At 48.5% G+C, this 21,490-nt stretch overlaps 1 protein-coding gene across 1 annotated transcript; it reads left to right on the plus strand.

Moving 5' to 3' along the window:
- The first annotated feature begins 4,268 nt into the window (after positions 1-4,268).
- Positions 4,269-15,991, plus strand: aldh3b1 (aldehyde dehydrogenase 3 family, member B1). The gene is made up of 10 exons (XM_069191311.1): positions 4,269-4,494; positions 9,716-9,884; positions 10,369-10,479; positions 11,512-11,632; positions 12,180-12,265; positions 12,514-12,595; positions 13,241-13,633; positions 14,454-14,620; positions 15,186-15,285; positions 15,574-15,991. The coding sequence occupies exons 2-10, from the start codon at positions 9,723-9,725 to the stop codon at positions 15,771-15,773; spliced, it is 1,422 nt and encodes a 473-aa protein (XP_069047412.1). The 5' UTR covers positions 4,269-4,494; positions 9,716-9,722; the 3' UTR covers positions 15,774-15,991.
- Positions 15,992-21,490: the final 5,499 nt, after the last annotated feature.

The raw sequence follows: 21,490 nt of genomic DNA on the forward strand, positions 1-21,490 counted from the left end.
GTGGGGGTAGGGCTGGGATGGAACAGGCAAAATACAGTGAAAATAAAAAAAACAATCATCATTAATCAGAAATAAACGTAGCATATCTCTCTATATTTATCGTTTGTCTGATCTGGCCCAATTCTCCTTTGTTTGACTCTCCTGCATTGTGAATGAAACAGCGCCTTCCCTCATACAGTATGCCACAGTGGCAGTGCTCATACACTATGTTCAGTTGTTATACATGAGTGTACCAGGGTAGCCATTCTGCCTCTACACCAGACTTCAGAATCAGTGTCAACATGGCTGAAGGACACCAGTTTCTCTCTTGCGGGGGGGCTGTCTTCCCTGCCCCCATGTTTCTGAACTGCTATAATTGCAGTAACGTTATAGTAAGTAATGCCTTCACACAGTACTTGATGTATTGAAATTCCCACTTGTGACTTGATTAATTTAGATAAAAATACCATGCACAGACAACCTACTGAACAAGCTGCAAACAGACCGAGCCGAGATGCTGGTTTGCTACAGTCTTAAACAGTACTTATGCATCCATAAAGTACTTCTGATCCCCAGGACCAAGAGAGAAGAAAATAGTTTTCAACAAATTAACTAAAACTAATTGAAGTGGGGGAAATGAGTCTTTGGACGCAGGAATATAGAAGATCTTCTTATGTACGAAGCAAAGCTCTTGCAAAGGCAGTTTAACTGGCTTTCAGCCCCCCTAGGCTGATGTCGGATGCATTACTGCCCCGAACACATTCTCCAGACTGACAGATCTCCAGCACGCTGGAGCTGCTGCAGGGCTCAAGATTTCTGCTAGTTCTGCACTTTACCTCTGTAGCTGAATCTCTGCACACACCTGAATTAGGAGGTCAGACTTGCGTCAAGCGGCTCTGGCCTGACCTCTGACCTTCTCTGGCTAATCCGTGTCCACCCAGAAACACCTGCACCCTGCTATCTCACAGCCTGGGTCTCCTAGTACTATCTCACTCTTTCCCAGGCACAGGACTGAACTCCCTGCTTGAAGTCAACCCTCAGAGATCCCTCCCTCCTGCATTACCTTACGTTAAATAACTCTCCACTAGCTCTCCTGCACCTGCGCCCCCACATACAGACACACAGCCTGCACCAGCTGCCCCACCTGGGAGACACACAGCCCCCTCCTGCACCAGCTGCCCCACCTGGGAGACACACAGCCCCCTCCTGCACCAGCGGCCCCACCTGGGAGACACACAGCCCCCTCCTGCACCAGCGGCCCCACCTGGGAGACACACAGCCCCCTCCTGCACCAGCGGCCCCACCTACAGACACACAGCCCCCTCCTGCACCAGCAGCCCCACCTGGGAGACACACAGCCCCCTCCTGCACCAGCTGCCCCACCTGGGAGACACACAGCCCCCTCCTGCCCCAGCGGCCCCACCTGGGAGACACACAGCCCCCTCCTGCCCCAGCGGCCCCACCTACAGACACACAGCCCCCTCCTGCACCAGCGGCCCCACCTGGGAGTCACACAGCCCCCTCCTGCACCAGTGGCCCCACCTACACACAGCCCCCTCCTGCACCAGCAGCCCCACCTACAGACACACAGCCCCCTCCTGCACCAGCGGCCCCACCTACACACAGCCCCCTCCTGCACCAGCAGCCCCACCTACAGACACACAGCCCCCTCCTGCACCAGCTGCCCCACCTGGGAGTCACACAGCCCCCCTCCTGCACTAGCGGCCCCACCTGGGAGACACACAGCCCCCTCCTGCACCAGCGACCCCACCTACAGACACACAGCCCCTCCTGCACCAGCAGCCCCACCTACAGACACACAGCCCCCTCCTGCACCAGCGGCCCCACCTGGGAGACACACAGCCCCCTCCTGCACCAGCAGCTCCACCTGGGAGACACACAGCCCCCTCCTGCACCAGCAGCCCCACCTACAGACACACAGCCCCCTCCTGCACCAGCGGCCCCACCTACAGACACACAGCCCCCTCCTGCACCAGCGGCCCCACCTACAGACACACAGCCCCCTCCTGCACCAGCGGCCCCACCTGGGAGACACACAGCCCCCTCCTGCACCAGCGGCCCCACCTACAGACACACAGCCCCTCCTGCACCAGCAGCTCCACTGCAGAGATTTGTTAACTCCCTGCTCTTTCGGAGTGTCCTGTGTCTGTAATGACTAGCAGTCAGAACCCTGGGGTCAACATTTGAACGACACCATCTACTACACACCCCTATAGTCTCCTTGCCTGGGGACGGTACTGGCTGCTTGCTCCAGTTCTTTGGAACTTACGCTCTTGATGATAACACAGGCATGTCTGAAAAAATGTCAGGAATTCAGACCTGAACCTCTGAAGCTATTTGTTAGAGCTGACTCGAACTCTACCAACAACGTTTGCTGTCTGTGCTGTTGCTGTAAGTAAATGGCTCTGTGTTTTTGTTACTGTATCTGTATACAGAGCCAGCCCTAGTTTTTGGGGGCTCCTCTAGATCATGGTTTTCACAAACACTATTATCAGCTCTCAACACAACAGTATTGCACTACTCAGAACCATTAAATAAATGAATGATATAACTAGAACACTTTTATTAACCAGCTTTAAAGAACACGTAATGACTTATAAACAAGAAGATAAGGAACACATTTTAAAAAGAAGCATTAATAGCAATAAAAAGTAATGATACAAAACAACAAAATAAATTAGTGATAAACAGGCTCTGTGTTACTTCAAAGGTATAGCTTTAAAAGTACAGCACTGAAATCTCTGTAGAAAGGAACTACAGAAATAAATGCGAAATTAAGTCAGAAATAAAAAAAAACAAGGGCACTTAATACAAGGCCGGTGAGAGCAGTGGGGCTGAGCTGATGGGAACGTTTTTTTTAAAAAAAACGTACAAATGATTTTTTCGACCTCAGGGGTGTTTTAATCCACTCGAGCTCTGAAAAGCTCCTCTCTGCTCCTGTCGCTGTCACTGGCAGAGAGACTGGGTCCCAATCCTACTGGGAGAGGGAGGAGGGAACTCAGTTGAACTGGCAGCCCAGTATGTGACCTCCTGCCACAGCCTGAGGAACAGTGAGCCTGTCTCCCCATAATGCTCCACCCGTTTACAGTATATGTAAATATTTTATGATATGTCCTTGTTGTAAATGTCTGTAGATTTTATTTTATTTTTTGTTTCATGTTAATTTTATTATTTTTATCCGCTTTGGCAACACTGATTGTACCCAGCGGTCATGCTAATGGGCGGAGCGGTGGCTCTGTGCTTGTGGCTAGAAGGTTGCAGGTTCAAATCCTGTAGCTGGCAGAAGAATCCTACTCCCTTAGGCCCCTGAGCAAGGCCCTTAACCCCAGCTGCTCCAGGGGGACCCTGCGCTCTGACCCCCAGCTTCTCTCCCTGTCTGTGTGTCTCATGGAGAGCAAGCTGGGGTATGCGAAAAGAAAATTCCTAATGCAAGAAATTGTAAAGGGTTAATAAAGTGATGTTATAATGTTATAATAAAGCACCTTGAATTGACTGCAACTCCAAGGGCTACAGGCTGAGTTCACAATGACCCCATGAACAGGAGAAACCGCGAGGAATACAAAGCGTTTTAATGGCGATTCGGTACACTCTGTCTTGGTAACTGTCTTTGTTTTGTACGGTTGCTTTCAGGCTTTGGTTTGATTTTTAGCCAGGCGAGCCACATGGCATTTGTACAATTGCGGGAAAAACTCCCCTCCCTCCATGAAACGTCTGGTAGAAACTATTTATATGTCTAGTTTGGAAAATGTGTTACCGTTCTACATTTCGCGAGTTAACTGGATCTGACTCGAAGCCAAATGAAATCCAAATGATTCTGCAGACTCAAAACCAAATCAAATACAAATCATTATGCATATTGTGCATTATTGCAATGGCTTGATTTGGCGCGCCTCTGTTTTGAGATCGCTTCTTCTCCTGCGCTTCAGGAACACGGTTATGATTTGGTTTTCTGTTCTGTTTTGACCGGGCTTCCTTTAGGATGATCCCCAGCAGCAACAGAAAGAAAAAATGTTTTCGCTCACATTGGAACAGATTAAAATAAATCTGTTGTGTTGCACATTGAGGGGGAGGGGCCCCTATACCCAGGGCCGGCCTTATCGGTAAAGATCCTGTGGCAAAAAGACCAGAAGGGCCGCTTACCGGACTGCAGAAACAGTAAGAGCCCGGGCCCTGGCGTCCCTCCTCTGTCCACTCGCAGCGCTAGAGAGACACCCGGAAACTCCGGCGCCGCGTCTCGCTCTTCCTGCTGAGCCAGGGCTGGGCTACTGGCTGGGACGTCAGCGCTGGCTCACGGCTGCTCGGTGGGGCTGGAGTCCGGGAGAGCGGGTCACGGGTTTCTCGGTGTTTCCGCGGGCAGCTCGGCGAGGAGTCCCGCTTATCGCAGGCCGGCGGCATCGCCCCTAGACAACCAGGTCCGGTTCTCCATAGCAACGCCGAGCAGTGCACCTGCCGAAGTTCTGCCCGAGCGTTACTGAAGCGGAGGAGCGCTAACAGGTTAGTTAGCCAAAACAGTACCGTGATTACGTGTTGTTTGTAAGTGTATCCATGTATTTAAACAATTTGGTTCCTATTTTACAGTTTTTAAGTTCAAGCCGGACGGTAAATAAAGTGAAGTCCCACCTCTGCCTGCGTACTTTTACAACGTCCACAGCTTGCTGAGTTTGAGATGTGCCCAGACTTGATGTCATGCGGCAGATGCGCTCCGTGAATGTGGCAATACTTTGGGAGAAGTACTGGATTTCACTGTGTTGCAACAGCAGCCGGACCGCCCGCACAGACAGTGCTTCGTTCCCAGTGCAGCAGCTCAGCTTGGGCGGCTCTGGGTTGGCTGTTGCCTTCGTTTGCGCCGGGAGCACCAGAGCTGTGCTGATCGGTTGAAAGCGAGACAGAGGACCGCAGTACAGTTAGGATACACAATAATAATAATAATAATAATAATAATAATAATAATAATAATAATAATAATAACTTGCACATAGAGGGCGCTTTTCTGGATACTCCACTCAAAGCTCTGTGGTCCTACGCTGTCCTGGTTGTCTGGTGACCTTTCTCCCTGCGCTCCGGCGCTGTCTGTCTCTCCTGTCTCCGGCACTCTGTGTGTGCGTCTCCTATCCTGACTGGAGAATCTCATCCAGACTTTGCTTTAAAGAATCTGAGGTGTTAGCTTTAAAAAACATGGCTGCACAATTTGTTCCATACTCCCACTACCCTTTGTGTAAAGAAGTGCCTTCTACCCTTGATTCCGGTTGAGAGGGAACGCTGGCACGTTTGGCTGCCGCTCCTCTCACCAGTTTTTCATTTGTATCTACTTATCTATGTTTTTTTTCCTTTTTCTTCTCGATGACACTGATTTCTAACTTGTCTATTTTCATCCGCTTCACGTTATCCGCTCCACGTTACAAATTCACAAATGCGACTTCCACTTGCATCGTGAATTTGCTCAACTGAAGACCTTCACCACTTGCTCCCGCCTTCTCTGGATTTCCTTCCCGTCTCGATTCATCGATCATGTCACTGAGGTACACTGCACTGCAACTTCTTCAACTAAAACAAAGCTACCACCTGGTGAAAGACACATTCGATTACTGCCGTTTTACTGGGATTTTACCACCGAGTCGCTACATCCATCGCAGCACAGTACGCCGTTTTTTTTTCCGTTCGCCTGCCAGTGGAGTCTCTATCCCTGCCTTTCGGCGCACGTCTGTAAGTACACTCTATGAATTGGCTTCATCACTCTGCTCTCCTCCCCACTGATAGCTGATGTGTGGTGAGCGTTCTGGCGCACTATGGCTGCTGTCGCATCATCCAGGTGGATGCTGCACATTTGTGGTGGTGGAGGGGAGTCCCCATTACCTGTAAAGCGCTTTGAGTGGAGTGTCCAGCGCTATATAAGTGTAAGCAATTATTATTATTATTATTATTATTATTATTATTATTATTATTATTACTATTATTATTACATCACGTACCGGCGCCGATCTAAAAAATCTCCACTCACTACTGCACCTGGAGCGCACTCCGCTTCCCCCTGAATCCCTGAGACTGGCCAGATCAGCGTTTACTCAACACCCGCTCCAAAAACAACAAGGCTCTTTTCTTATGTGACATCATCAATGAAAAACAATTGGACCTTCTGTGCTTAACTGAAACCTGGCACAAACAAAACGATGGACTCCTGTTCAGCCAACTAGTTCCTCCTGGATATGGTTTCTTTGACCTTCTGCGTCTTTCAGGCAGAGGTGGGGGCATTATTGTTATTTACACCCTTTTTACAGTCTAAGTCCTATTACTATACCTCCTCCCTCTTCTTTTGATTGTCTTGTTTTTAATGTTTCTATCCCCCAGTCTACTATTATTGCCACAGTTTATAGACCACCCAAACCCAGTGAAGCCGTCTTAGGTGAGTTTGCCGATTTTCTCTCATTCTTATGCCTTAAGTTTAAAAGGATCCTTATTCTAGGGGACTTTAATATACACATCGATTCAAGGTCTTCCAGTTTGGCTAAAGACTTACAGTACTTTCTCTATTGGGATGCTTTGATCTTACTCAGTTTGTTTGTACCCCTACACATAACAAAGGACACACCTTAGATTTAATTATTGCAAATGGCTCCTTTGTCTCCCACTGCTCTCCCCTTGATCTAGGCCTCTCTGACTACTTAGCCATTCTCTTCAATCTGGAATTACCTGTTTCTAACACCTCCCCCTCGCGCTCTGTAAATTTCTGCAACTGGCGATCAGTTGATCACCCAAGGTTTGCAAATTCTAATCTGTCCTCCTTATCCTGTTTCTCTTCCTCTGACCCTCTAGAGGACAAAATACAGTTACTTGACCGTGCTCTTTTATCTACCCTCAACACGTTTGCTCCTATAAAAACTCAAACCATCTCCTTCTCTCGCCCTGCCCCCTGGAACAATGACCATCTGCGATCCATGAAGGTAGCCTCTCGCAAACTTGAGCGTAGGTGGCGTCTTTCCGGCCTAAATGTACATTATCAGGCCTGGAGAGATTACTTATCTGATTATAAGGTTACTACAGGGTCTGCTAGATCCACCTACTTCTCTCACATCATTGAAAATCACCAAAACAACCCCAGACATCTTTTCTCCACCATCAACAGACTGCTCAAGCCAAACTGCCCCACCACATTACCTGCCTCATCACAACTTTGCAACACATTCTTAGATTTCTTTAGTTCTAAGATTGACAACATCCGGCATCACATTCTCTCCACTACGCATATCATTTCCATACCTCCTCCCTCCTCATCCAACTTCTCTGGTTCCCTTCTCTCCAGCTTCTCTCTTCTTGACTCAGCATCCCTCAATAAACTAGTTACACGCATGAAACCCACCACATCTATTTTAGATCCTATTCCCACCACTTCATTTCAGTCCTGTTTCTCTTCTCTCTGTCCCATTGTCCTCAATATTATACATGAATCCTTGGAGCACCGGCATTGTACCAACAGTCCTCAAAACTGCTGCCATTACTCCTGTGCCAAAGAAGCCTAACATGGCTCTTGACGATCTTAACAACTTTCGCCCCATCTCCAACTTACCCTTTCTCTCTAAAATTCTAGAACGTGCTGTCACACTTCAGTTACATAACCACCTCATGACATACAACCTTTTCGAACCCCTCCAATCTGGCTTCTGTCAACTTCACAGCACAGAAACTGCCCTGGTCAAAGTCGCCAACGATTTTCTAATACCTTCTGATTCTGGTTCTCTTTCTATACTCATCCTTCTTGATCTCAGTGCTGCCTTTGACACTGTTGACCATGACATCTTACTTTCTCGTCTTGAGACTGTGTTTGGAGTTTCTGACACTGCTCTCAAATGGTGCAAGTCTTACCTCACTGATCGCTGTCACTTTGTCTCTCTCAATGGGTACAGGTCTGAAATTGGTCTTGTTAAGTCTGGTGTCCATCAGGGCTGAATACTGGCCCCCTTGCTCTTTAGCATTTACATGTTCCCACTTGGTCAGCTTTTAAGACCACATGGCCTCAGCTTTTATTTTTACGCTGACGATACTCAAATATACATCCATACCAAACCTGACACTGATGTGGCTGTCTCTATTCTATCTAATTGCATCTCTGACATAAAAATTTGGATGACTCAAAACTTCCTTCATCTTAACTGCGACAAGACTGAAGTCATGCTTATTGGCAGCCCCCATCAACTTCGTAAAGCCAGTCCTGTAACCCTATCTGTAGATGGCTCTGTACTTGAGCTTCAATCAAAATTTAAAAACCTTGGGGTTCTATTCTATTCTGGCTTAACATTCGACCCACATGTGCAGCATATTGTCAAAACATGTTTTTTCACCTCAGAAATATCACCACACTACGCCGTATGCTATCATTAACTGTGGCTGAAAAGCTGATTTAACACATTTGTATTCTCTCGAATTGACTACTGTAGTGCTCTACTCGCTGGGGTATCTAAATCTACTCTGAACAAACTGCAGTATGTCCAAAATTCATCAGCCAGAATCCTGACCAGATCTAGTGCAAGTGTTCACATTACTCCTGTCTTGGAGTCCTTGCACTGGCTTCTGGTCAAGTTCCGTGTAGACTTTAAAATCCTCATGCTCACCTATGAGGCTCTGCATGGCTTGGCACCTCCGTACCTGTCTGAACTATTATCGCTCTACTCCCCACCTCGCAACCTCCGCTCTTCAAATTCTGCCCTCCTTACTGTCCCCCAAGCCCGTCTACATTGTATGGGCGACAGGGCCTTCTCCTGCTATGCCCCCAAGCTCTGGAACTCTTTGCCCAAGGATATCAGAGAGTCACCTTCTCTAAACTCCTTCAAATCCAGACTCAAAACCCTCTTCTTCAGAAAAGCCTTTACTCAACTGGTTCCATTCTTCACCCCTCTGCTCTTCTTAATACCACCTTCCACGGTCTCCTCTATTGTTATTGTTGTATTGTTGTAATTGTAATTGTGTCTTATCTTGTGTATTCTTCTTATTTATTGTTGTATTCTTCTTATTTATTGTTATTGTCATCCTGTAAAGCGCTTTGAGAAGCCACCTTTAAAGGGGCTATATAAAATAAAGTTTATTATTATTATTATTATTATTATTATTATTATTATTATTATTATTATTATTATTATTACCCTTAATTGTACATGCCAGAGTGCTGGGCCAGAACAAATTATCTGGCAGGGCTGGGTGGGATTGTGCTGTAATGAGGGATGGGAGGCAGTGAGGTGTGTTTTTGAGACCTGCAGTGTAAATTGTTTGCCATTTGATGTTTCTTGGTTCTATGATGATGAACATGGACTGTATTAACCCCTCTCTCTCAGTGCAGTGTTAATGTCCTGTAGTGTCCAGTCAGTGTGTCTGGACTGTATTAACCCCTCTCTCTCAGTGCAGTGTTAATGTCCTGTAGTGTCCAGTCAGTGTGTCTGGACTGTATTAACCCCTCTCTCTCAGTGCAGTGTTAATGTCCTGTAGTGTCCAGTCAGTGTGTCTGGACTGTATTAACCCCTCTCTCTCAGTGCAGTGTTAATGTCCTGTAGTGTCCAGTCAGTGTGTCTGGACTGTATTAACCCCTCTCTCTCAGTGCAGTGTTAATGTCCTGTAGTGTCCAGTCAGTGTGTCTGGACTGTATTAACCCCTCTCTCTCAGTGCAGTGTTGATGTCCTGGAGTGTCCAGTCAGTGTGTCTGGACTGTATTAACCCCTCTCTCTCTGGCCAGGGTGATCATGGACAGTCATCAGGAAGTGTTAGAACGATTGCGTTCCTCGTTCCTGTCGGGGAAGACTCGTCCGGAAGAGTTCCGGCTGTCTCAGCTGATGGCCTTGGCCCAGCTCATTACTGATAATGAGAAGGCCATCCTGGAGGCCCTGCACCAGGACCTCAGCAAGGTAGTGGACACTGCGGCCACTGCCGCCGGCCGGAACGTCCGTCTCTGAAGTGAACTGACAAAGATCATGCAGTTTTATGTCATTTACAGCACACATAGGGTCAGTCACTGCAGGGCACTTCGATGATTATGAAAAGCTGTGATGATGTAAAGGGGTTCAGGCATTTTTCTATACAGAAATGGGAAGTTCTGAAAGTTTTTTTAAATGTCAGAACTTAGACATTGAACTGTTCCCATAATCCTTCTGAGAGATTGTTTACTTGCCTATTAGTGTAAGGTGATGTAATCATTTAGTAAAAGGTACTGCATGTATTGTCTGTACTGTATTAACCCCTCTCTCTCAGTGCAGTGTTAATGTCCTGTAGTGTCCAGTCAGTGTGTCTGGACTGCATTAACCCCTCTCTCTCAGTGCAGTGTTAATGTCCTGTAGTGTCTAGTCAGTATGTCTGTAGTATATTAATACTCATCAATCTTTCTGTCTCCAGCCCAAGTTTGAGGCCGTGCTGTCAGAGTTAGACATGGTTCTGAATGAAGCGAACTACACAATCAATAACTTTCGAACTTGGATGCAGCCAGAGTACGTGGATAAAAACCTGGTGAGCTGAGACGATTCTCTCTGTTGTGTACAGTCCAGCAGGAGTGAGTATCTGTGGAGTAGACACACAGGTGTACAGCTCCAGTCCCTGAGGACCAGAGTCCAGCAGGAGTGAGTATCCCTGGAGTAGACACACAGGTGCACAGCTCCAGAGTCCAGCAGGAGTGAGTATCCCTGGAGTAGACACACAGGTGTACAGCTCCAGTCCCTGAGGACCAGAGTCCAGCAGGAGTGAGTATCCCTGGAGTAGACACACAGGTGCACAGCTCCAGTCCCTGAGGACCAGAGTCCAGCAGGAGTGAGTATCCCTGGAGTAGATACACAGGTGCACAGCTCCAGTCCCTGAGGACCAGAGTCCAGCAGGAGTGAGTATCCGTGGAGTAGAAACACAGGTGCACAGCTCCAGAGTCCAGCAGGAGTGAGTATCCCTGGAGTAGACACACAGGTGCACAGCTCCAGAGTCCAGCAGGAGTGAGTATCCCTGGAGTAGACACACAGGTGCACAACTCCAGTCCCTGAGGACCAGAGTCCAGCAGGAGTGAGTATCTCTGGAGTAGAAACACAGGTGTACAGCTCCAGAGTCCAGCAGGAGTGAGTATCCCTGGAGTAGACACACAGGTGCACAGCTCCAGTCCCTGAGGACCAGAGTCCAGCAGGAGTGAGTATCTCTGCAGTAGACACACAGGTGTACAGCTCCAGTCCATTATATCAAGGATATGAAGTGAGGGTTTTGGAGGCTAAGCTTGTTATTGACTTAATTGGATCAGTTTGTTTTTCCCAGCTTTTCAGGTACGATTCTGTGCAGAAGCCAAGCCCCGTAGGCCCTGTGTTAGCTGTCCTCACCAGCTGCAGAATCAGGCCCTGCAGAAAGGGCTCCTGTGGTGTCTAGTTTCAGACCAACAGAGCTGTGTGACCTGTATCTGCTGTGGCGCCCCCTGGTGTTTCCAGCTGGAACCAGACGCTGCGGGTTCCTGTCTGTCTTCATACTGCTTTAACTCCTGCACCATCTCCCCCCTTTCTTTTCTCGTTTCAGGCCACCAAGTTCGACGATTGTTTCATTCGCAAGGAGCCCCTCGGGGTGGTTCTGATCATCGGGGCCTGGAATTACCCCCTCCAGCTCATTCTGTTGCCCCTGGTGTCTGCCATCGCTGCAGGTATGGTGCCTCAGGAGCTCCCCCTAGTGTCTGTGCTGCATGCATGCATGAGACTGGGGCCAGACCGAGACCCCCCAGGTATAGGAGGACTCCTCTTCATCGCTGCGATTATACTTATTACCATCATCATCACTGTCAGCTTCATCAGGACCTCTCATGATCACCATCATTATAATTATCACTTTGATCTTCATCATCAGCTTCATCAGGATCATCATAATCGCTGTCAGCTTCATCAGGGCCTCTTGTGATCACCATCATTATAATCACTACCATCTTCATTATCATCACCACCATCTCTTCATAACTAATATCACTATCTTCATCTTCATCCTTATTAGCAGTTTCATTGTCGTTGTTGTGATCTTCATCACCATCTTCATTGTCTTCGTCAACATTACTGATATCACCATCATCATCATTAATCACTTGATCATTATTAAGAAGAATATTGTGCATTGTAGTTCCCCAGATGGAGTCAAGGGGGCGCACTTGGACACTATATAATTGTCATCATCACCAAGATGAGTTCATTTTATTCTCTCAGGGAACTGTGCTGTCCTCAAGCCCTCAGAAGTCAGTCAAGCCACCGAGAAAATTCTGGCTGATCTCATCCCTAAATATCTGGATCAGGTACCTTGTGTAGTTGTGTCATCTGGGTCTGTCTGTCTTTCTTAGTCCTGTTTGTGTGGTTTGAGTTCTGTCTGTCTCTGCAGTCTGAGTCTTGTCTGTCTGTGTGGCCGGGGTCCTGGCTGTGTTTGCGTATCAGTGTGTGTCTCTTGTCTGTCTTGAGTTTGTGTTTGCTCCCTGTTTGTCACCTCTCTTACATTTCGGCAGCTCCACCAGATGGAGCAGTTGAGCTGAGTGTGTTTTCCTGGTAGGACTGCTATGCCGTGGTGTGTGGAGGAGCAGAGGAAACTAAGACCTTGCTGGAGAACAGATTCAACCACATCTTCTATACAGGTGAACCTCCCCTGAGCCTGGCAGCAGGCTGTTATCTGCTGTCATGAATAACTGGGCATTTTGGAAGATCACTGCCCCTCCTCCATGCCAGCAGCTCCCAGCTGGCAGCCCCCTGGAGCTCAGCAGGAGGGAGCTTGGTCAGTACCTGGAGGGGAGACTCCTGGGAAAGCTAAGGCTGCTGCTGGAAGAGGTGTTAGTGGGGCCAGCAGGGGGCGCTCACCCTGCAGTCTATGTGGGGCTGGGGCTGTCCTAATGCCCCAGTATAGTGACTGGGACACTATACTGTAAAAAGATGCCATCTTTCAGATGAGACATTAAACTGTGGTCCTGACTCCCTGTGGTCAGTAAAAATCCCAGGGTGTTTGGATAAAACAGTAGGGGTGTTACCACAGTGTCCTGGCCAAATTTTCCCCTGGTCTTTACCCATCATGGCCTCCTAATAATCCCCATCTCTGAACTGGCTTCATCACTCTGCTCTCCTCCCCACTGAGAGCTGGTGTGTGGGGACAGTACTGGAGCATCATCTAGGTGGGGCTGCACACTTGGGGTGGTGGAGGGGATCCCTATTACCTGTAAAGCACTCTGAGTGGAGTGAGCAGAACAGTGCTATACAGGTGTCAGGATTATTATTCCTACGTCTCTCAGGGTCCCAGGCGGTAGCCAGGCTGATCCTGCAGGCGGCCTCAGTGCACCTCACCCCCGTCACGCTGGAGCTGGGCGGGAAGAGCCCCTGTCTGATCTTCGGCCAGGTGGACGTCCCCGCGGCCGCCAGGCGCCTGGCCTGGGCCAAGTTCTTCAACGCTGGGCAGAGCTGCGTGGCTCCCGATTACGTCCTCTGCACCCCGCAGATGAAGGACGCCCTCCTGCCGGCCCTCCGGAAAGCCCTGGAGCTGTTCTACAGCCCCCAGCCGCAGGACTCCCAGGATTACGGGCGGATCGTGACGGACAGACACTGGACCAGACTGACCCGGCTGCTGAGGCAGAGCCAGGGCAAGGTGGAGATCGGAGGGGGGAGCCAGCAGGAGGAGAGATACATGGGTAAGAGACGGGAGGAGAGGGAGAGAGGTCAGAGACGGGAGGAGAGGGAGAGAGGTCAGAGACGGGAGGAGAGGGAGAGAGGTCAGAGACAGGAGGAGAGGTACATAGGTAAGAGATGGGAGGAGAGGGAGAGGGTAGAGAGGTACAGAGGTCAGAGACGGGAGGAGAGGGAGAGAGGTCAGAGACGGGAGGAGAGGGAGAGAGGTCAGAGACAGGAGGAGAGGTACATAGGTAAGAGACGGGAGGAGAGGGAGAGGGTAGAGAGGTACAGAGGTCAGAGACGGGAGGAGAGGTAGAGGGTAGAGAGGTACAGAGGTCAGAGACGGGAGGAGAGGGAGAGGGTAGAGAGGTACAGAGGTCAGAGACGGGAGGAGAGGGAGAGAGGTCAGAGACAGGAGGAGAGGTACATAGGTAAGAGACGGGAGGAGAGGGAGACGGTAGAGAGGTACAGAGGTAAGAGACGGGAGGAGAGGGAGAGGGTAGAGAGGTACAGAGGTCAGAGACGGGAGGAGAGGGAGACGGTAGGAGAGGTACAGAGGTCAGAGACGGGAGGAAAGGGAGATGGGAGGAGAGCTACAGAGGTAAGAGACAGGTGGAGGGAGAGGCAGGAGAAGAGGTACATAAGTGGGAGACAGGAGGTAAGAGACGGGAGGAGAGGTACAGAGGTAAGAGACAGGAGGAGAGGGAGAGAGGTAAGAGACAGGAGGTCTCTCTAACCTATTTCTCTCCACTGGGTACAGGAGAGGAAGGGTGGAGTTTCTGTGTGGATTGCCTTACCAGCCTTGCATGATGTGTTAAAGTCACTCCCATCCCTCTCCAGCCCCCACAGTGGTTGTTGATGTGAAGGAGACGGATCCCCTGATGGAAGAGGAGATATTTGGCCCCATCTTGCCTATCCTCACTATCGACACTCTGGAAGAAGGCATTTCCTTCGTCAATCGCAGAGAGGCACCCCTGGCTCTCTATGTCTTCTCTGATGACAACAAGGTTAGAGACAGTAGTGAACACATTAACACTGTACTCTATTACAATACTGTATTACAGTGTTACAGTGAAAGAGAGGGGTTAATACAGTACAGACACACTGACTGGACACTACAGGACATTAACACTGCACTGAGAGAGAGGGGTTAATACAGTCCAGACACACTGACTGGACACTCCAGTACATTAACACTGCACTGAGAGAGAGGGGTTAATACAGTACAGACACACTGACTGGACACTACAGGACATTAACACTGCACTGAGAGAGAGGGGTTAATACAGTCCAGACACACTGACTGGACACTCCAGTACATTAACACTGCACTGAGAGAGAGGGGTTAATACAGTCCAGACACACTGACTGGACACTACAGTACATTAACACTGCACTGAGAGAGAGGGGTTAATACAGTCCAGACACACTGACTGGACACTACAGGACATTAACACTGCACTGAGAGAGAGGGGTTAAAACAGTACATTAAATATTTCTGTTACTGCTACTGTTACAGTTGTCTAGCTGTTTATATAATTGCTTTGAATCTTCTGTCCCCTCTTCTCTAAGGTGGTTAATACAGTGCTGGAGCATACCACTAGTGGGGGGTTCTGCTCCAACGATGGAATGGTCCACATGTCCCTGCCTAGCCTGCCCTTCGGCGGAATCGGTAAGCCTGCTTCTGCATTCGCCTGTCTGTCTCAGGGGAGGTTAGACAAGCTGCATTGCATTGCAGGTTTCAGCTGCTGTCCACTTCTGTATTAACCCCTCTCTCTCAGTGCAGTGTTAATGTACTGTAGTGTCCAGTCAGTGTGTCTGGACTGTATTAACCCCTCTCTCTCAGTGCAGTGTTAATGTCCTGTAGTGTCCAGTCAGTGTGTCTGGACTGTATTAACCCCTCTCTCTCAGTGCAGTGTGTAGTGTCATGTACTATAGCAGTCCTCTCCCTGTGTGTTAGGCTCCAGTGGGATGGGCCGGTATCATGGCCGCTGGGGGTTCGAGACCTTCTCCCACAGCCGGGGCTGCATGCTGCGGGGCTGGGGGCTGGAGAGGATCAACACTCTGCGGTACCCCCCCTACACCGAGGAGCGGCTGGGCTGGCTGCGCTGGGCCACCACTGTCAAGAAGAAGAGCTCGTGGGGGTGCGCCCTCATGTGAGGCTCCTGCAGAGAGGCCGGCGCGGCCCGTCTCTGGGGCCCAGGCCTCCTGCCGCCTGCGCGCTGCCTCTCTCGGCTCCCCCTGCGCCAGCGCTGTCATCATTACTGCCTCAACCCGCTGTCCTGCAGGCGCATTTTTAGCATTGCTGTCTTGTTGTTTTTACACTTAGCTGGAATCATTCCTTAATGCCAGCTGTGAATACACAACGTTGCCAACAAGAGATGTGTCTGTGTGTGTGTATACAGAGTCTGCAATAAGAGTCTGTACTCCAGGTGTGTGTGTATATATACAGAGTCTCCAATAAGAGTCTGTACTCCAGGTGTGTGTATATATACAGAGTCTCCAATAAGAGTCTGTACTCCAAGTGTGTGTGTGTATATACAGAGTCTCCAATAAGAGTCTGTACTCCAGGTGTGTGTGTGTATACAGAGTCTCCAATAAGAGTCTGTACTCCAGGTGTGTGTGTATATATATACAGAGTCTCCAATAAGAGTCTGTACTCCAGGTGTGTGTATATATATATACAGAGTCTCCAGTAAGAGTCTGTACTCCAGGTGTGTGTGTGTATACAGAGTCTCCAATAAGAGTCTGTACTCCAGGTGTGTGTGTGTGTATACAGAGTCTCCAATAAGAGTCTGTACTCCAGGTGTGTGTGTGTGTATACAGAGTCTCTAATAAGAGTCTGTACTCCAGGTGTGTGTGTGTATACAGAGTCTCCAATAAGAGTCTGTACTCCAGGTGTGTATATATATATACAGAGTCTCCAATAAGAGTCTGTACTCCAGGTGTGTGTGTATATATATACAGAGTCTCCAATAAGAGTCTGTACTCCAGGTGTGTATATATATATACAGAGTCTCCAATAAGAGTCTGTACTCCAGGTGTGTGTATATATATATACAGAGTCTCCAGTAAGAGTCTGTACTCCAGGTGTGTGTGTATATACAGAGTCTCCAATAAGAGTCTGTACTCCAGGTGTGTGTGTGTGTATATATATACAGAGTCTCCAATAAGAGTCTGTACTCCAGGTGTGTGTGTGTGTGTGTACATATATACAGAGTCTCCAATAAGAGTCTGTACTCCAGGTGTGTGTGTGTACAGAGTCTCCAATAAGAGTCTGTACTCCAGGTGTGTGTGTGTACATATATACAGAGTCTCCAATAAGAGTCTGTACTCCAGGTGTGTGTGTGTGTGTACAGAGTCTCCAATAAGAGTCTGTACTCCAGGTGTGTGTGTGTATATATATACAGAGTCTCCAATAAGAGTCTGTACTCCAGGTGTGTGTGTATATACAGAGTCTCCAATAAGAGCCTGTCCTCCAGGTGTGTGTGTATATACAGAGTCTCCAATAAGAGTCTGTACTCCAGGTGTGTGTCTGTATATATATACACAGAGTCTCCAATAAGAGTCTGTACTCCAGGTGTGTGTGTGTATATATATATACAGAGTCTCCAATAAGAGTCTGTACTCCAGGTGTGTGTGTGTATATACAGAGTCTCCAGTAAGAGTCTGTACTCCAGGTGTGTGTGTATATATATACAGAGTCTCCAATAAGAGTCTGTACTCCAGGTGTGTGTGTGTGTATATACAGAGTCTCCAATAAGAGTCTGTACTCCAGGTGTGTGTGAATAGAGGTGTGGTATTAGGTGAATCAGGTGTTTTATATAGGTGTGAATATTCAGGCATGTGTACAGTTATGAATATACAGGTACAGTGTGTGTATGCAGGTGTGTACAGAGGTGTGAATCTACAAGTGTTGGTCCACTATACAGGTATGTGCATGCAGGTACCAGCAGTGGCACCGCTCTGTGCAGGACGCAGAGTGTGAATTATGTTCATTCTTTTGTGAGGAGATCTTAACAGTTACGACTTCGAAGAAGAAATACAGAATAAGAAATGAATTGGCGCAGACGGTATGCGGAGCGAGCGAAAGTAGGTCTTGTTTCCCTGGTGGTCCGGCAGTGAACTGCAGGGCGGTGTCTCTGAAGGGCCCTGACGTGGCGTGTGCGGGGTTAAGCACTGCTCGGAGAACGCAGATTCATACCTTCCTGCGGCCTCGGCTCGTTATTAGTCAGCAGGTTTGGCGTTTGCTTAGGTGAAGCGGGGTCTCGAGGGAAGAAAGTGCTCTCTCTGATTTCGTTTATTGCTTTCCAAGCCCTTTAAGCTCTTCGTTGGGACCCCGATGTTCTCATCATGAAGCCGAGTTGGAGCGATATAGAAGCAGCGCTCAGGCAATGCAATCAATTTAATTACAGAGCATCACAGGTTGAGCATGATACATTCCCACAGGATATCTTCAGAAGCACCAGTGAAGCGTGAACTACATGGTCCACAGGGGCGGGCAAACACAGCCGGACAGTGTCCGGGAATAGCGGCGTCGGCCTTTTTTGACTCTCTCGCCGCTACCCCGTAGCAGGGGGTGAGGGAACGAGCACAGGCCAGCTCCCACCCATTCACCCGCCTCCGCCTCCGCCCCCACTGCAAACTGCACGAACAATGAACAAAACCCAGCGCATTCGTCGGCGCTCCGTTAGCGCCGGTCAGTGCCGTTGAAAGCAGCGTTTGGGCTCTACAGCGCCAAGGGACGCCAGCGGGGCGTCGGAGCACGAGACTGACCGACCGGACGCCGGCGCGAGGGCTCGGTTTTCCAGCTTCCGGGTTCCAGCGACAGAGGACTTCGGTCGGTCAGCACAGGGGGGGCGGATTCCCGCACAGGCAGCGCTGTGGGCAATGGTGTCATCAATCCGAGATGCGTTCATCTCGCAATGCTATTCGGGTCTCTTCTTAATACTGCTGTTCTACCTGCTGTATAATTACTAGACCTGGAGTTACGATATCAGCTCGGATCATGGCGATGTTAAGGTCAAGGCGATTTAACAAGCACCTTAAAAAACATCGATGAGCTGAAGAAAGTTGCGTTTAAATAATACGGTACAGTAAGATTACTTGTGGTGACTGTACTAACCAAGGGCTGAGCACGTCATTTCCCACACTGCGCTGTGCACTGCTCTGATGTGTGTGTAGCTCGGTCCCTAGAACACTCCAGTAATCAGAGAGCCTGTGTTATTAAACCACCACAAGGCAAGCGCCAGAGCAGGCCAGTGGGATCTTCGGGGAAGAGCGCTGTTACATGAGATCACAAACAAGAAGAAACTTGTGCCTTTGGGTGTAGTTAATTGAGCCAGGAATCTCATCCAGCCATTTCCTGAGAGAAGTCAAGGTAACGGCTTCAACAACATGGCTGGGCAGCTTGTTCCACACTCCCGCACCTCTCTGTGTAAAGAGGTGCCTCCTGTCCTGACGGGAGGCACTGGAGATTCTGCTGGTAGTGTAGAACTGCGGTGCAGAGGGGTGGAACTGAGGGACTGTACTGGCTGTGATGTGATGACACTCAGGGAAAGGTTAATACACACATGCCATTTGCAGAAGAGACATTGTATGACATTCATTCTAGAAATCTTCACGCCACAAACACTGAAAACCAGAGAAATATATCGATAAGCGGTGGTGCTGTGGGTCACTAATGTTGCGGATTAATGTGCAGAAAGATCTAGAGCACATGAAGATCATCGACAGGCCAAGATGCAGAAAGAAGACCTCGCCACAAGGGGGAGACAGAGGACTTTAAGTGTGATCTGCTCATCAGGAATCCTCCTATTTTAACTGTCTTCCTTATCCTTACAGGCTCACAGTAGACCAAGGACACAAAGCTAAACCAGACCACCAGCAGGAACAACAATGTGTCTGGACTGTATTAACCCCCCTCTCTCAGTGCAGTGTTAATGTCCTGTAGTGTCCAGTCAGTGTGTCTGTACTGTATTAACCCCTCTCTCTCAGTGCAGTGTTAATGTCCTGTAGTGTCCAGTCAGTGTGTCTGGACTGTATTAACCCCTCTCTCTCAGTGCAGTGTTAATGTACTGTAGTGTCCAGTCAGTGTGTCTGTACTGTATTAACCCCTCTCTCTCAGTGCAGTGTTAATGTCCTGTAGTGTCCAGTCAGTGTGTCTGGACTGTATTAACCCCTCTCTCTTGGTGCAGTGTTAATGTCCTGTAGTGTCCAGTCAGTGTGTCTGGACTGTATTAACCCCTCTCTCTCAGTGCAGTGTTAATGTACTGTAGTGTCCAGTCAGTGTGTCTGGACTGTATTAACCCCTCTCTCTCAGTGCAGTGTTAATGTACTGTAGTGTCCAGTCAGTGTGTCTGTGTGAATATACTGTATAAATCTCAGTTTCTCCCTGCCTCCCTGTAGAGTTACTGTTTGGATGATGAAGTCCTCCCTCCCTCCCTCTCTCACACACCAACGCTTGAGTGTGTGTGGTGTGTGCGTGTTGTCTTGAGAATGAGATCAGAGGAAAAACTGTAAAAATAGACAGCCTGTGTATGACTTGTGTTGAATAATTTATTTATTTCCCCCTGTCTCTCCCTCTCTTCATTCACTTGTTTATTTTTAAATCGTGAGAATCGTTTGAGATCAGCGATGACGCTCTCGGAATCTGGTTCTAATTCTCACCAAGAGAATACGGAGAGAAAATAAAAATAAAGGAAGAAGAAATAATTCTTTGATCATTCACAGTGACTGCCTGACCAGGCTGCACTGGTCCTGTATGCAATACTACCAATGGGATTATGGGACAGTGTGGCGTAAATCAGTGTTTGTGAGAGATTTACGTTGTATTATGTTGTAAGGTGCTAATTGCTTAAATTGCAGAAACTTTCAATTGCTTAAAGTATCGGATAACTGTGGGAGACATTGCACTGTAGGACTGTGCTGTTACAGACTGAGCTGTTCCTCCTGTGTCTCAGTGACCTGTGAGCCCTAGATCAGCATATGAACGGTCTCAACCCGGCAGCCCGTTTAGTTTTATCAATAGTAGCTAATTGATCTGAGACTCTCATCCAGGTTTGTCTTGAAAGCCCAGGGCAGCCGTTCAACAACATGGCTGGGCAGCTTGTTACACACTCCTACCACCCTTTGTGTAGAGAAGTGCCTCCTTTCCTGACTGGAGGATCTCATCCAGATGTGTCTTGACAGAGGACAAGGTAGCAGTTCAACAACATGGCTGGGCAGCTTGTTCCACACTCCTACCACCCTTTGTGTAGAGAAGTGCCTCCTGTCCTGACTGGAGGGTCTCATCTTGAAAGAAGTACCCCACTCCCACAACCCTGTTTCCTTTCTCTCCGTTTTAAATGCACACAGCAGTACAGTACAGACACACAGTTTTCACACCTGGAGTGTCCTGGTCCAGCCCTCTGTCACCCAGATTAATATTCTGACCCCTGGTGCAGATAAGGTGTCTGTGCTCATCATTTCCAGAAGACTGTCTTCCTGGCCCAGCCCTGTGTTTTAACACAAATGTGCACGTGTGTTTACGTGTCTGAGCGTTCAGTTCAGAATTCACAGTGTGTGTGTAACTCCTTCCGAATTATGCAATTCCTCTCACCTATATATACAACTTGTGTGCATACAACCTCCGGTTTGTGAGACAGTGAGAGAGGGACAGGTGTATTTTTAACTTCAGTGAATCAATCTGACTGCCTGTTAGAAAAACATTATGAATAAATATTCAGTTTCTCAGCACAGATGTATGTGTCTCTGAAATCAGCCCTGAGCTACCAAGACATCAATACGCAGTGGAGATAGGAGAGAGACAGGATAGTAATATACAGCACTAACACTGACTGACTGTAATACATTAACACTGCACTGAGAGAGAGGGG

Source organism: Lepisosteus oculatus, chromosome 6, assembly GCF_040954835.1.
Source record: "Lepisosteus oculatus isolate fLepOcu1 chromosome 6, fLepOcu1.hap2, whole genome shotgun sequence".
Lineage (NCBI taxonomy): Eukaryota > Metazoa > Chordata > Actinopteri > Semionotiformes > Lepisosteidae > Lepisosteus > Lepisosteus oculatus.

What these genes read in the sequence shown, in the direction of transcription:
- aldh3b1 (XM_069191311.1), top strand. Translation starts at nt 9,723, where the DNA reads ATGGACAGTCATCAGGAAGTGTTAGAACGATTGCGTTCCTCGTTCCTG. An exon ending in TCCCTAAATATCTGGATCAG is followed by an intron (nt 12,266 to 12,513) that starts GTACCTTGTGTA and finishes TTTTCCTGGTAG; the next exon opens with GACTGCTATGCCGTGGTGTG. An exon ending in GCAGGAGGAGAGATACATGG is followed by an intron (nt 13,634 to 14,453) that starts GTAAGAGACGGG and finishes ATCCCTCTCCAG; the next exon opens with CCCCCACAGTGGTTGTTGAT.